Source organism: Hippichthys cyanospilos, chromosome 16 (assembly GCF_059441005.1).
Source record: "Hippichthys cyanospilos isolate Australia breed blue-spotted pipefish chromosome 16, RoL_Hcya_1.0, whole genome shotgun sequence".
Classification (NCBI taxonomy): domain Eukaryota; kingdom Metazoa; phylum Chordata; class Actinopteri; order Syngnathiformes; family Syngnathidae; genus Hippichthys; species Hippichthys cyanospilos.
Window position 1 is genome coordinate 11,135,251 of NC_142384.1, and position 16,721 is coordinate 11,151,971.

A 16,721-nucleotide genomic window follows, 5' to 3' on the forward strand; every position below is an offset into this window, starting at 1 on the left:
TGCAATAAAAACAGTTTCTTGCGCCAGCCTGACACCGCCAGGCATTTTTGATAACTTCAAAGGCGGAAGACAATTTGCCCAACGCAACATTCTGGAGGTCGAATCTGACGTGAGCCGTCTATTAATGGGGGATGCGGTTACGGCACTCGGGCAAGGACGATGAGCTTTATGACAAAATGTGCAAGAAAATGACAAAAAGTCAACGCTGAAGAAAAGCGAAAAAATCAACCTTAGAAAAACAAAAAAAATGGAAACAATCTCTTATTAAAACTTGAAATCAGAATTCTATCCATCCATCCATCCATTTTCTATAGCCGCTTATCCCCACAGGGATCGCAGGCTTGCTGGCGCCTATCTCAGCTGGCTTCGGGCAGTAGGCGGGGACACCCTGAACTGGTTGCCAGCCAATCATAGGGCACATGGAGACGAACGACCAATCGTGCGCCCAATCACACCTAAGGACAATTTAGTATGTCCAATCCACCTGCCATGCATGTTTTTGGGGAGTGGGAGGTAGCTGGCGTGCCAGGAGAGAACCCACGCAGGCTCGGGGAGAACATGCAAACTCCTCACAGGACGGCCGGAGCCAGGTGGATTTGAACCGGAACTCTTGAACTGTGAGACGAACGTGCTATTTACTGCGCCACCGAGCCGCTGAAATCAAAATTGTGATTTCAAATAAAAGTGTCAAGTCAAGGATAGATTTCAGAGATGAATTTTAAATCTGGATTAGTGTTACAAATTTGAGTTTCAATCTGGAGTTGCAAATCAGATTTAGGGTGTAAATCGGCGCTTCTCAGTTATATTGCAAAGACGCCCCTTGGAAAAAGAAAATCTTTCGCCTCTCCCCATTGATCACACCATAAATAACATTATCCTCAATAAATATTTTGTAAGTATACCTAATGCTATATCCTTTTTAACCTTAACAAAAGAAAAAAGAAAAATATAAATCAACTCCAGAGCCCAAATTGTGTAACATTATCTCTTTTATTTCTGTCTCGTACGAAAAGGGAGTCACACACGCGATAAAAAGCGACAGTTTCGTTCATGTTCCAATTAATTCACTCTTAATTTGAAAAGAAAACTGTACCGTTCTTGTCGCCGCATTCAAAGAGCGTGATATTAGATTTGCTGATACCTGCTAATAACGTATCGCTGCCGGGTTGAAAAACCGTCGGATTCTAAACTTTGCGAGGGATCATTGGAAACTCACTCTCTGTTCCTGCGTGGCCACGAAGGTCTGGAAGCCGGGCGCCACGCCGAAACCCAGCTCGTGCACAAAGGGCGGCTCGGCCTGGCTGTGGATCTGGACTCTAACCCCTGCCTCGAACGCCGTGTCTTCTGCAACACATTCCGGAAAAAGAATACTGATGAATAAATTCCAGAAAAGTCATAAGGAGCGAGTACTTCCTGATTGCTTCTTTGGAAGTATTTTCAAGTGTTTACGAGTCCATTTGTTTACAATCAGGAACAGCGCAGATAGCGGGTTTTAGTACAATGCTGAGCTTGGATAAAAATGATATCAGTCTGTTTGGATGCACATCTAACAAGAAAAAAAAATATTTCTATCTCATTAAATTTTCAAAGTGGAGCCTTTGGAAAAAGGTTAGATTTTTTTTTATTACAAAATAAAGTTTTTATTACAAAAAAATGTCAACCTTGATGGAAAACAGCTTATGAAAGAGCTTTGATAAAAGACCGTGAATACACACACACACACACACACACGCAAAATAACATTTACGGGAAAGGAGCGAGTCAGTTAATGTTTCCGCAAAGAGATCGATAATGTCACGGCGTCCGTCACATGTGCTCTTGTGTTTCTACGAGCCATTTAATCAACCCCTCCCCTCCAATAACGGCACGCGCTCATTTGCTTGCCGTTTTGGCCACGGCGACAGCTCGGACGCAATAATGGGCATCCATCTGTGTGTTTGCCGGCAAGCGGGGGAGGGTGAAAACACACACAAATAGCGAAAAGAAAAAATGTAATATCTGACGTCCTTTAGTTGAATTTGTGAGCGCACAAAGCCAAAAATTCCATAAATCTCAAGATCATTTAATGAAAAAAAAATACTGAGAAAATGGTAATATTTGAAATGCAAGTACTGTTTAGTCTGGAATGCATTAACGTTAAACTACAGTAGCGATTTGAGATACACTCCTAACTCAAGACTCTCATCTCAAATCACCACTGAAATGAACGGAAACAACACAACAAAAATTCCTTTTAAGTGACTATAAGGTTGCCATAAGGAAATGAACTCATTCAACGGCAAAGATGTATTTTTACGTATTTTTTCTTTTTATAGAGTCCACACATTTTTTTTGGCGGTGGAAGAGTTAAATGTAAAGACATTTAACAGCATTTGCTATTTTTTTCCCTCCTTTTCACATCCATGTACCTTTAGATATACACTACATATACGTGGAGCCAGTTGTATCTCCTCAGGAAGCTGCAATAATATTAATCGTTATTCGCAGAGGATAAAGAATATATGCCTGTGAGGAATGTTGTACAAGTATTATTTCTTGTTGCCCTATTGCGTTTGTTGTCAAACTTCCATTGCCGAAAGGTTTATAACTAGCGATTTGTGAAACCACTTTTTGTCCGACTGATACCAGTACTAGTATGCAACTCTTGGGTAAACACAGACACAGAAACCAAGTAATAATACCACTGATGCAAATAATGAGTAAATAAAAGGACCATCACATTAAAATCTGAAGATATGTGACAATTTGAAAGAATCTGCGGTATTTCTTGCAGGTAGTGTCTCAAATCCCTTAACGCCAATAATGCTCTTGACCTAACAACGGGAAAAGAAATTACCAATCCCATAAAGTCTCAAGTCGGTGATAAGGTGACATTGAAACCTTGAAATAGAGAAGCACCTTAGACCTGTGACCAGATTTCAACAAAATCAATTAGACTCTTCTTGACCCGACCCAAGTAAAGGCTCTTGTGAGTCACATCCATCAAAATCAATCAGGTCGTCGGTCTGTTTAGAGCAGCGGTGGGCTGTTCGATGCCCTGCATGTTTCCCAGGTTCCTCTCCCAGGCACACCTGATTCAAAATATTAGGTACATTTTCAAATTCCCGCAGAGCTTGACGATGAGTGGAATCAGGCGAATCAGGAGGAAAACACACAGGACACCGGGACACATGCGGGAATTTAGCGTTGAAGTACTCATTGGTCTCCTATCATGCAGGGAACAGTAAGATACCAAAGGCAGGTTAGACACCAGATATACCAGGCAGTAACTATGGGACAAGATCTGCTTTTTTTTTAATACCTTTTTGGCCCAGAGGTGCAATGACGCTTGCAGAGAATAAGCCCCGACTACGGAAACGGGAAGGCATAACAGTACAGTTACTGCATAAGGTATAGCAGACAGAATTAAAGCTAGCTAACTAAAAAATAATACAGGAGTAGAGTTCCAGTTGACAGTGAGGTAGTTGAGTCGTTCATTGTCTGACAACCTTCAAAATCAGAATTCTTGACATCCTTTTTGATACATTTGCTGCGAGCATGAATCAATAAAAACGCGCGCGCGCACATGCATTGGAAATGAAGGACCTTTGTCATTCATCAAGTGTTTTCATCATTTTAAATCTCACCTTGTTTGTCTTCTTGTTTATGGCCTTTTGCCTTCTTGGCACGTTAATGCCCACACATGCAAATGAGTTTGCCCTCCCTGATGATAATGCGCTAGTGAGACCTTGCATGAAAAAGGATCATAAAAATAATAGAAACACAAAAAGTAGGAGTATACAGTCTACACACACAGTGAGATTATACCACAGGGGAGTCCAACATTTTTCATCAGCGGGCCACAAGAGGAAGAAAAAAAAAATCAATCGATATAACGGCCACGTAAAGATGTTTTTGACCTAATTTATCAAGCACTCTAACATCAGCCAATGAGGCAAACAAATACATGGTGTTAATTTATTAAAAGTTTTCTCTAGCTGAACGTCTTTCTAGAAAACAAATAGTTTAGGATTTACAAGATTTTGTGGTGGTCAGAAAAGCTGTAACCCAGCAGAAAGTAGGAGGCTGAATCCAATCATGACATTTAGAAACTAAAGATCTGTTGTAAAATGATCGTTTTTTGCGCTGTTACTTGGGAAACATTCACGTGTTATGTTCATAATTTAGACTTTAATATTAGTGATGACAAAATGAAGCCTCGTGAAACACACGATAAAATTGTTGGATTAAATATGCAAATGAAATGTGATGAATTCTTCATTGCACTAGGTTTTATTTTTAAATCATGAGCACCATCTAGAGGAGTAAAACAAAACTACAAGTGGTGCACGAGGCTTCATTTTCACTCACGTCACTTCTTAACGTTTAACAGAAAATGGAGAAAAGCAGTTTTACATGTACACAACTTATTCATCATAATTACATATTTAGAAAGGCTCTTCCTTAGAAAAATTGTAACAAATGTCTTGAGCCAATAAAAATGGACGGTGGACCTCAAATGTTAGTTTGGACATTCCTGCTGGAATATGCTGAAGGTGCATTACCACAAACCTTAAATATGAATTATCATTATCAAAAAAATAGCGCTTAAAACCAGAATAAGAGTTTCAAATTTGGGTTTATTGGCAGAATTAGTGTTTCAAAGCAGGGTTAAGCTTTGACGTCTATAGGCGTCAATGGCAGTGAATGAGTTCAAGAGAGAACCTAAAACCAAGTTTTGAATCAGGCTAAGCTTTCAAATTATGGTATTAAAATTGAGTTTGCAAGAATGCATTTCTCATCACAGTTAATGTCTTTTCCAAAAGTGACGTTCTTCTAGCTTCTGATTGGCTCAAACTTCTTTGCTGTCATTTGCCCCCGTTTCTTTGGAGCGCGGGTGATAATATGCCGTTTGTTGTTTGTTTCTTTTGCAGAACTCCATTGTGTACCAGTAAAAAAACTCGTAAAATTGAATAAAAAGGAAAGGAAGTCATTAAGAATGCAACACAGCACACACTTGTTTGCTTATTAATTATTTCTATCGCTGCTCTGAGCTTGACGAGAAGACTAAAAATAGACAAGGGCGAGCGTGGAGTAATTGCTTTCCCGGGAAATGCCTTTTATTGATTGCGATTACGAACGATGATCCGCATTCAGATTGTAGGAGTTTTTGATGGCGGTGTGGAATTCGCCATGTTATATTTGGCGGGATGCGGGGGAACGCAGCAAACTCCGTGGCCTCAAAATGATTTTCTGTGAAGTAATCGAGTGTCAACGGCAGGAAATGAAACATTTGAGGTCTTGCTCGGAAATTTTTAAGATATATGGATAGTTGCCATGACAACTAATAGCACATGAAGCAACTCATTTGAAGTCTTTGCGGCTAAAAACGTACCTCGGCATCGTTAATTAGTTCATTAGGGATGGTGGGAATGTCAGAAAAAAAAGGAAAAAAATACAAGTACATTGGTAAAAATATGTTTTCGAATTGAATGGGGGTCAGGAAAAGTTGGGGTTTGAACTTAAGTGTTAAAACTGGGTTAGGGTCTCAAATTTGCGGTTTAGGTCTCAGGTAGGGTTTCAGTTAGAGTGTCAGAAGTAAGAACAAGGTTTCAAATTCCAGTTTCGAGACAGGCTTTGCGTTTGTTGTACTCGAAGAATATTGATTATTTTGCCAGCTGTTGAGAAGTTGGAACACATTCTGGGTGCTCAACATGTCCTTTAAATAACGTCTAGTTGCCTAGCAACGTAAAACGCTCGTGACTCCTTCTGTTTCCTTCCTTCATTAAAGATGTTTTGCAGTGATATGATGAAGTACAAGGCCAACTCAGTCCCAGCACTAGCCCAGGTAGTGAAATTTGAATAATATCAATACCTATATATATATATATATATATATATATATATACATAAATAAATATTTAATTTTTTTATTTATTATTATTATTATTATTATTATTATTATTATTATTTTTAATATTTTAAAAAATAATTCGATTTGGATTACACACATTTCAGAACTGTTTGGGTAACTAAATAGGGCTTGGGTCAAATTGACCTAATGATATTTTTGCTGTTCCTTGCAAACAACCTTAAGAGGGTTGAAGTTACATGTCACACATTCATAAAGTGTATTTTATAAAATATGAAAACACAAAGAAGAGTTATTGTAAGTGGTCCGTGGTGTTTTGCATTGTGTGTTAGCATTTAGCTAGCACTTAGCTCCATGTTTGAGAGTAAACCTTAGATGGGAGGCATTACCTTGAAGCCTTTTTTTTTAAAAAATTTGTTACTGCCTCAGATGCGGTTGTTGAAAACACACAAAGAGGAACGTGAAGAAAAGTGAGAGCGGCGAGCACACTTTGGGTGCAATAAATCCGCACGTTCATTCCAATTTGTGTTTTGAAGGCTTATTATGTCTTGGATGTCAGATCATAGGTACTTTATTGATTACATGCGCACATTCATAGTGTTTTATCAATGTTATAAATTCCAATCTGACTTATTTTGCATGTTATGACGGGTCATTACTCATTCTGCCTTGTGATCTCCTAATAGCAGGAGGTAATAAAATCCAGATGTACAAGATATTGTTTTCAGGCATGTAATTCCGTTTGTTATGCCCGTGATGACAGATGAAAAGGTAGGTAAAGGCAATAAAACATGACATGATTTTATTTCTTCCATGTGTGCATCTTTACTGTTTTATTGATCTTATGAATTCCCATCTGCCATTTTATAGTGCATTATAAGGGTCATTTATCAAGCTGTCCAGTGAATCTTTTTAGCATTTTTTTTTATTGTTCAAGAGTATTAAGTGAAAACCTGAGAGGTAAAAACGCCATTTATGTTCTTTACTAATGGATTTTTAGCATCTCACAGAGGTTCTAAATTTAAATCGGAGATTTCGTGATGCATTATTATTCATCGTTTTTATCATAAAAAGTTTAAATTTTATTGTTACCAGGTGTATATTGAGGTATTACTGAGGTTACAAATGTCTTTATACTTATATGTAGTTTTTATTTTATGACATGAACGCATTCACTGGCAGCTAAGTTAAAATACATTTTTGACATATTTAGCCGTCACTGGCACAGAATGAGTTTTAATGTATTCACTGCCAACCCAGTAGCCATATAGCCATCAATGTAAGCGAATGAGTTAAAAATTAATAAGTTGTTTGGGCTTTTGACACCAGGAGGAAATACATTTCAATACATACAGTATTTTGTTTCCAGGTCTGCATTTCTATTTCATATTTTTCTTTGCAACAAAATTATGAGGTGCAATAATTTATATTCTGTCTGTTGATCTTCTCACATCAGAGTGCAATAAAATAATTTTACTCTTACCAGTTGGGTTAGCATAATGAAGGCATAAATTAAAACGAAATTATTTTTTGCTGTACAAATGAGAAAAGAGTGTTTATGAAGACCATATAACACACGTGAAATCCTTAAATAAGTGTGAAATAAGATGGTGTGTCCCGACGCGTTTCCCTCCAAATAACCGTTGAGTCACCACTGTGTTAATTATAGATAAATTTCAATCGCGTGAATGTAAAAACATCTCCAGCCCCCGAGGCGCACAAGCAGAGAGGTGACTTTATCAGACAGAAAAACCTGCTTGGTCTCTCTGGATTTTACCCTAACTACTAGTGATGGGATGAGATCTGGTATGACGAGCAGAGCACGAGATCTTTTTTTTTAGGGGGTGGCTTGTTGGGCCACAAGTGCAATGGAATATACAGGAGAATGCGCTGCTTGACAGTAAAACATGTTGCCAAACGTGGTGAGAAGGCCAACTGTCTGTAGATAGGTGTGTAATGAACCGCTGGGATGCCATTTCATCTTTTTGCTACGATTCCTGTATTCACTGCGATTTTTTTGGAAAGCCTATTGTCCCAGTGAAAGTGAATGGGCTAACGGAGAAATAAAGGATGTTCGTATTACTTTCAAATCACTTGTGTGGTGACATTTCAGCTTTTCAGTTAAAAAAATAAATGGTAAAATGTGGAAAACGACGGTTTGTAACTGTGTGAAAAATTTCGGCAACTACTCCAGCTAACAGGAGCCTTTTGTTAAGTCCGTTCAGCTGTCGCCGAAAAATGAGCCTATAACAAAAATGACTATATTTGCACGGTAGCTTGTTAATTCTCTTGCAGTGTACGCAGTAAAAGGAAAAGTTGGGAAATTTATATTGGCCAATACAGTAAACCCCCTTGTTACAACATCCCTGACTTACGTTAGTTTCATGTAATGACGTGGAATACTGAGTTTTTTCATCCCCTCTTTCTGAAATTTTCTCGGTTTTGCAACTGTCATGACCCTAGGGGCTTGGCTGTATTTGTGTTGTTCCGTCTCCATCTGCAGGCGTTTTTAGGTTTTAGGTATTTACACTCATTTTCAGTTGCCGTCCCTGCAACGCGTCACTACAATTCTGCTATTGGTCTGCCTCATTTCAAAATAACCGTAAAGCTTTGTTTGATTGTGAGTGGTGACAAAACCGTATTTATAGTGCATTTTACTGCTTGATTCAAATTTGAAAGGGTTAGCCAAGGGTTCCAAGATTGCTAGTGATGTTAAAGAGAGAAGAAGATGATTTATGTGGAAACGATGCTGGAGATAACCCTTATCAGGGAATAGGCACCACTCAAAGGTAAATAAATCCTTTCTATATTTTTTATTTATGATATTTTCTTATTGTATACCTGTATATTATATATAAGTAGCACTTACTATACTACCTGGGGTTCTAAACGCATTAGTTATTTAGCATAGGTTTGCATTGCCCGTCATACCGTGAATTCGCCTTACGACCCCAACCGCAGAACGGATTTATCTCATAACACGGGGGCCCACTGTATTTTATATTAAAGATTTTGCCCAAATCGCGTCTCGTCTCCTTCTCGCGGACTCAATATCGTGGGAGATCTCGTCACATGGGATTTGTGTCTCGCCCCATTCCTACTGTGTTATTACTATTATTAAGTGTTATTACCTGTGTCTCCCCAAACTGGCAGGTATTCATCTTGCTGGATGTCCAACATGATCTCCAGCCCGTTCCCTGTGCCGCCTTTCATGGTGGTGCGCAGGGACTTGCCCTCCTCAGCCGCGTTGAACATGTAACACTTGCCGTATCGAGTGAACACCTGCGAGAAAAAAAAGGCAATGGTCGGTCAGATTATGCATTTTAATTACTTAAAAAGTAGGCTGCCATTATTGGACCCCGCTCGGCAAACACACACAGACACACACTAGCATGAAACAATAGCAGCGCAATAATCAAAAGAGTCAAATGGGACTCCCAGAACACGTGTAAATTTACACAAAAGACATTTGAAAGCTTCGAAGAGAGAGTTGTTTATGTGGCGTTGGAGTGTTTTATTGTGCCTGTCAGAGTCCCTGCCAGGCAGTCCCTCCCACCTCGTTAGCCTAACGAAGACCCATCTGCTTTGAGGGGAACAGAGATAATCAGGCGACTTGTTTTAATTAGTCCAGACAAAAGTTTATTTGCATAACTCACTGTAGCGCTAGTCAGCTATGCCGCCGCACGTGCACTGTTATCCGCCAAGCTAACCATAGCCACCTAGCATCACCAGTTCTGTCCCTAGATGAAAACCGATCAATCTGTATATCTGTGTGTATTTTGTGAGTCAACCTCATTGTAGCAGGGATGCAAAGAGAGACTTTCATTTGAATCAAAAACACCCCCCAGCCTCCCCGCCCTCCTCGGATTGCCAAATGGATTGCCTGTAACAGGAAAAATATTGAAGACAGGTTGTAAGGTATTGATAGATGTTTTGACCCTGTGATTGATAGACTTGTTAATAGCAGACCCACAGGTGGTACATGTCAGCAGGAATGTCAAGTGGGATTGGGGGAGAGTACTGAACTTATTCAGCAAAAGCGATGCTCTGAGAGTTTCAGTTTTCCATACTAATCATCTTCTTACTTCTCCCTTTAACATCACTAGCAATCTTGGGACCCATGGCTAACCAATTCAAGTTTGAATTAAGCACTAAAATGCACAACACCATCTTGTAAGAACTCATACGAGAACAAGTCTTTAGCATATCGGCATCTTAGTGACACCAACCAATATCAGACCAGCATCTTAGGGACGCCGCGACACCGACCAGCATTGTAGTGACGCATGCAGTGGCGCATGTAGCGACGTATGAGCGTGGTGCAACTTGCAGAGCCATACGCATGCACGCTGACTGCCAAGTTTGAATTTTGTAAGTGTTTTTGATGCTGTAACGTGGGAAAAATGCTGTAAAGAAGGGATTCCACTTTGTAACGTGAAAAAAAACATAAGCCAGGGATGCCGTAACTCAGGGGTCCACTGTATACACACACACACACACACATATATATATATATATATATATATATATATATATATAATTTTTTTTCCCCAGCCAGGCGTATATTTTTTCCACATCTCCACGGTTCTGAATGCCTTTAAGGTTGAACAATAGTAGCCGCAGCTGCATTTGTCAAGCTTGACAATGTTTGGCGCGCGGGTCAGGGCCGAAGTCAACGAGGCTCTGGGAGAAAAGAGTCGTCATCCCGCAGGGCGACGGTATGACAAAAGATGCTAGCGAAAAACTGCGGCGTCCACCCTTGAAAATCTTCGTCCGTCGCTTCCCGCTACTCGTCATCTGTTGCCTCCAGTGGAGATGTCAAAAAAGAAAAGAGAAGGCCATAATGAGCTCTCTGGCCTGTCCAGACATCTGACACAATAGAGCTGTTTTGTCAAGGGAGCAAGAAACTGCCAAAAAAAATTACATATGTAGAAATTGTGTCTTTGCACCATTGAAAGGAAAAGACATCTGGTCTTTTTTAGGAAGGCCAAAAAAGAAATGAAAGAAGTAAAGGGGAACATTTGAATGTTCACGCTTGAAATTGTCTTCCAACATGATTCATTTACCGCCTTTGTATGAAAAGGAGAAAAGTTAGACAGGGCAAAAAGAAAAAGAGCTAAAAATGAACATTTTAGAGGAAGACGTAAACATGGGAAAAAACAATGGAGAATAATATAAAAAGAGAAAACAAGGGAAAATGAAAAAATATAGAAAATAGCAAGAAGAAAATCAATTCATCCGACCATTTTATACAGCCCCTTATCCTCACTAGGGTTGCTGGTGCCTATCCCGGCCGACTTGGGGCAGGAGGCAGGGGACACTCTTGATTGGTTGCCAGCCAATCGCAGGGCACACAGACAACCAACTATTCACACTCACAGTCAATTTAGAGTGTTCAAAACAACTACCACACGTTTATGGAATGTAGGAGGAGATCGGAATGCCCGGAGAAGACCCACACGGGCATGGGGAGAACATGCAAACTCCACACAGGAAGGCTTAGGCGAGCTGGAATCGAACCCGAGGCCTTTGAACATACTAATCAGTCTTCTACTGTGCCACGCAAGAAGAAATGAAAGAGAAATAATGAGAAATTGCTTATCTAGTGATCACAATGTTGTCTCTTACAAGACGGGAGAAATCGCATAAAGAATGCAGAGTACAAAGGCTTTCAAAACAACTTGTCAAATTAACTGTAAACAATTGCATCTAAGTGATCGCCAGGCATTTAGACATTATTGAATACCTTGCATGTGGCATTCCCACTCTACTCCACTTTGAAGTAACAAGCCAACACTTAGCCAGTAATTGTCATTTGCTAACATGAAAAGCAGAATCCAATCAAAATTTCAATCTTATTTTGAATAATCAAATTCCACCAGTCTCCACGCGACATGGAGATGACGAATTATGCAAATATCCACATTGAGTGAATATCCACCCGCTTTTTCTCATTTGCCATTTCCAGCCCGGTGTAACGAGGATATTGAAACGCTGGGATCCACTGGGAGAGTTGTAATGTGACGACGTGTTATTGTTTGCCCAGTCAATAAGCTTTTATGAGGAGAGACAGTATGAGATTTACAGAATTGATGGCTTGAGAAAATTACATTTTTAGTCCAAAATGTAAATATAAATAAGTACGCACACCAAAAAGCTTATTGTGTACATTTTTTTAAATTACAATGAACAGTCTCTATCCCTTTTTGCAAAAAAGGCAGATTTTATTATAGATTATTGATTATTATCTAGATATACAGTAATTATCAAGTAATCACCACGCCCTTGCACTTCATTAAAAAAAAAAAACCTAATCAACCAACGTTGAGCATGAATCAATTTTTAAAATATATTCTGTTATACAGTAACTTCTACAATTAGCAATATCACACTAGCGATTAGCATTTAGCAACAAACACTACCATTTAGTTCAAACTACACAGCAATGGAGCCATATGTCAAGAAGGTCTTTGCATGTGTGTTATTTTTTTAAGTACTGCTGTGGTAAGCCTTTTCCAATCTCCCTTGCCACCATTGCAACATTGCGTACATCAGCAAGAAAGATATGCGTAGAAACCAGTGGCGTAAACATGGTTCGGCAGAGCTTCGAGGTGGATATTTTTGGGTTTGTATTTTTTTTATAGCTTACTAACACAGCTTGGCTGAATCTTTTCTCACGGCCGTAGGGCCTAAGCCCTGCATGGATTTGCTAAAACGGGCAAAATAATTGACGTTGCTCAAAAAAAGATTTGCATAGCGCACTTCAAAACAAGACGATCCTGTGTGCACAGACATTGCGCCTAATATGGTAGTCGCACTGAGAATGGCATCGAGGAAGACTTTTTGATAATCATGTGCGTAACCCATGAAAAGAATTATGTGCACCCCTGCACATAACGACATTAGTGAGTTGAATTCCAAAATACAAAACTAAACACCTTCACGCAAGGCTCCTTTATTGCATAAGCTAGCTTGCTAGCCTAAATCAGGTGATTAACTTTAATCAGGTGATAACCCAAAAATGAGTTCTTAAATATATAATATACTATTGATTATGAGATTTGAAAGTCTTGACCAAGTGATAAGAGAAATAAAGGGAGAAAAAAAGTAAACCCACATCTGTATTTTTTAGGTTAAACTATGTTTGACAGCTGCAAATGGGTAAAAACAACGTGAATCAGTATGGGTATTGTTTAGCACACTATGCTTTGTACAGTTGGCCTCTTTCTCCTTCATCATCATAGACGCTGTGCGGTTGACTTCTAGACATAGTACATAGCAGCTCTCGTCACCTCCAAAACCAATGGCTGCTTTTTATGGAAGTCGTTCATCACAGTGCTCCATGATGATGTTTTTATTTTTTTACAAGGCGACGCTGCCGCGATAGCACAAAAGAATGGCGGGCGGCGGGAGATTTATGTGAGCGCGGATGAGGGAGGGTTCAAGATTAGAGAAGGGAAAAAAACAAGTGAGTTATATGACGGGGAAAAGGATGTGAGGCTAGCCGGTTAGCTCGAAGTCACGTGTGGCCATGTCTGGTGAAGCAGCATGCTCACGAAAAAGAAATCCATTAAAATGTATTTGTGATTTTGATATTTTATGGTGAGAAAAATATTAGAATAGAAAAATAAACAACGTAGCGAACGGCGTGGATTCTTGGCACATTCCTGTGTCGTGTAGCTGTTTGCTGGCTGAAAAAGCACACTTGAGTCAGCATGGTTTGTCAAAATGTGATTAGTAGGAATAGCAACTGTGTCAGGCTGTCAGCATCCAAGTCTGCCGTCATTTACATCTAATACACCAGCAGTGCAACTAGCAAGTGGCTAATTTATGCTAGCTGCGGCTTCAACTGAACCTTAGCCACTGACACGCTAAGAGATAATTAGCATCAAGTCCGAAGAGTGATATTCCTTTAAATGTTGAATATTCACAAATGCTGTAGTAACACTTACAAACAGAAAATAAAACAATACTTATTTTTTGACTTTGTGTAAACTAAATAATTAATTTTAATAAAGCTCAATCGCAAATATCTTTACTATTTTTATTCTAATGTAATTTTCACTGTACTAATGCAGAGCAAATTAAGGCAAGGTTACAATAAATATCAGAGTATAATCATGTTTATTGATTGTAATTTCAGTCTGGATGAAAATTATTGCGATGAATATTAGCCACACACTGCTATTTATTTTTTTCTTCTTGCCGTTCCTGACCATTAGGACCGACGTGGCGACAACACAACTTGTGTTTTGCGATGCCACGCTGGATGATTTATGACGATGTCCGAATAGTGTCATTGACACTGGATAACGTGATGACACTAACACAGGGAGTCATCATAGAGCAGGATGCGTTTGGGGTGTGCGTAGCAAATCCATTAGAGACGTTCCCCTTCGTTTGTCACATTTCTACCGAGGGAGTCTGGAGGTGAAATCTGATTCTAGTCGCCAGGCACCAGAGTGAGTGACTGTTCTTAATGATAGTGGAGGAAAGGAAGGAAATTATTATAGGGAACAGTCGTCACGCTACATTAGGTCAAACACGCAAAGGACAAAGACAAGTCCAACGGTATCGTCTATATCTTCATAGAATTATCAACTTTTGCTTCTGTCACAGATCCATCTGTTCACACGCTCGCCCATCTGTTCCATAGACGCTCCCGCTTCGTCTACATTAGCATCCACGTCGTCGCTAATGACCGATTAGCATGGCAGGGCGTCAAAAACCCCTCCAAGAATGACTCATTTTCACTTGTTTATTCAGAGGAAAGCTTAGGCTATTCCCACATCCTAGTGTGTGATTTAAGCATCATTTAGAAATAAATAACTTGGATGCATTCAACTACAATTAAAATCTTTAGGATACTAAAGGACCTTTCACTTCACTTTTGTTGACATGGACTCATTCACTGAGTCTAAATCCGACTGCATTCCAGAGTATTTTTAAACAGCTAATGCTAACGTGTAATAAACTCCATCGACTCTGTTTTGATGAAATCATGGTGTTTGAAACCAAGTTACGAGATGTTCACCTCAACAGTCATTTTATTAGAAGTGATAAAGTACAAATATGAAAAATATAGCACTAGTTTACAGAAATGTGTCAAATTTCCAATAAGAAAGACAGGAGACTAAGAACACAATCCGAGTCAAAACATTTTTTTTGCAAAGGAGAATTGGGGTTTGCTCAAACCAACCTGTTTCCAAACCATCTTCCCCAATTTTGGCTCAAGAAGGCTGTGGTTTACCAACGGAAACAAAATAATCTATTGTCTTTGTCAAGCATGTAGTTTATGAACCTAAACATAGGGATATGCCAGTGAGTACCGTATTTTCCACACTATAAGGCGCACCGGATTATAAGGCACACTCTCAATTAATGACATATTTTAAAATCTTTTCCATATATAAGGCGCACCCTTAACTAATGACATATTAAAACTTTTTCAATCACAATATAGTAATACTCAAAGTAATAACAATAATAACTCAAATAATAACTCTAAACTCTCAATAGCATAATAACTCAATGTCATATGAGCAACCTTGTTCAACTGTAAACACACAAAAGAAACAGGTAAAGCTTACTTTATCACTTCATTCCTCATCTATGAATCCCAATCTCAATATTGATCCATATATAAGGCGCACCTGATTATAAGGCGCACCATCAGCTTTAAAAAAAAAAAAGGCTTTTAGTGCGGAAAATACGGTGTTAGTCAAAAAAAAAGTTTTTTTTTCTGTCGCACTAGTTGACTTCTATTGACTGTGTTTTTTGTACTAAAGTACACTTTTTTTTTACTTCTATTTATGTAAATGAGTCAAATCAGTACTTATAATTTCTCACCATTTTCTTCCACTACAGCATAGGTACTTTTACCACATCTAGTAGCAAATCACCCGATGACAGTGGTTACCACTTTAATTCTAGGAAGCTGAAATGGAGGCCGGATGGACAAAAGGTCAGCATTCTTAATCACGCCCCGCTTTACAATCTAGACCCACTCGACATGTGATCATAACTTACAAAAAAACGAGAATCACGCCACAGAGAAAAAGAGCTGAAAGAAGCAATTAAGAATGTGAACTTTACTATGGGTAATACATCAAACTCCAAATGGAGTCGTATCCTAATGTACTTTGCAATAATTCCCAGCACATTATGTTCTAGTGATTGGCATGAATATGGAGCACGGATGAGTGAAATATTAATCTGCAAAGAAAATGAAATGATAACATGAGGGGACATGAATAACTAAAAAGCCAATTTAAAATCACAATGCTGTTTTTCAAACCTTCAGCTGGAGTCCTATTTGGTATCCTGAGCAATATACTGACACTTTTTTCCCCCCATTTCACTTAGCCCTGCGGGCATTTGGATACGGATGTCATATCAACATGATTGGTCACTGGTGTGACATCCGACATCATCGCAACATCATCACCCCCCCGATGGCGTCTCTTCATACCTGCAAGCTGAGAAAAAACTAGAGTGATGGAAGCAATAACCACAATCTGCTAACAGAGAAAAAAAAAAAACTGAAAAAATAACGGTTAAGAAAGATAACTGCGGTTTGCTAGGATTTCTGGATTAAGTTTAGGCATTGACATCACAAGTATCAAGAATCACTCCAATTGTGTCATAGTTATCTGCAATTATGATTAAATACAACAAATTATGATGCAATAAGATATGATTCATTCCATTTAGAATGTTATACAAAGATATTACCATTTGTTCCGACTCCAATCAGTGGGCTAATTACAAAATGTTTCACGCTAATTCGGATTCACTCGTTGGATTTACCTCATTCACTCCAATGAGATTTAGTCACACACTAATCCAGCGGAATAAAATTGACTATTTT

The 16,721-nt window shown here is 39.0% G+C and overlaps 1 protein-coding gene across 2 annotated transcripts in view; it reads right to left on the minus strand.

Moving 5' to 3' along the window:
- Positions 1-16,721, minus strand: part of asic2 (acid sensing ion channel subunit 2) — a 139,175-nt gene that overhangs the window by 13,167 nt on the left and 109,287 nt on the right. For both annotated transcript variants that reach the window (XM_088437027.1, XM_088437026.1), the window contains 2 exons: positions 8,983-9,133; positions 1,217-1,344 (listed from right to left, as the gene is read on the minus strand). In XM_088437027.1, coding sequence (XP_088293153.1) covers positions 1,217-1,344; positions 8,983-9,133 — 279 coding nt within the window. The remainder of the gene's footprint in view (positions 1-1,216; positions 1,345-8,982; positions 9,134-16,721) is intronic.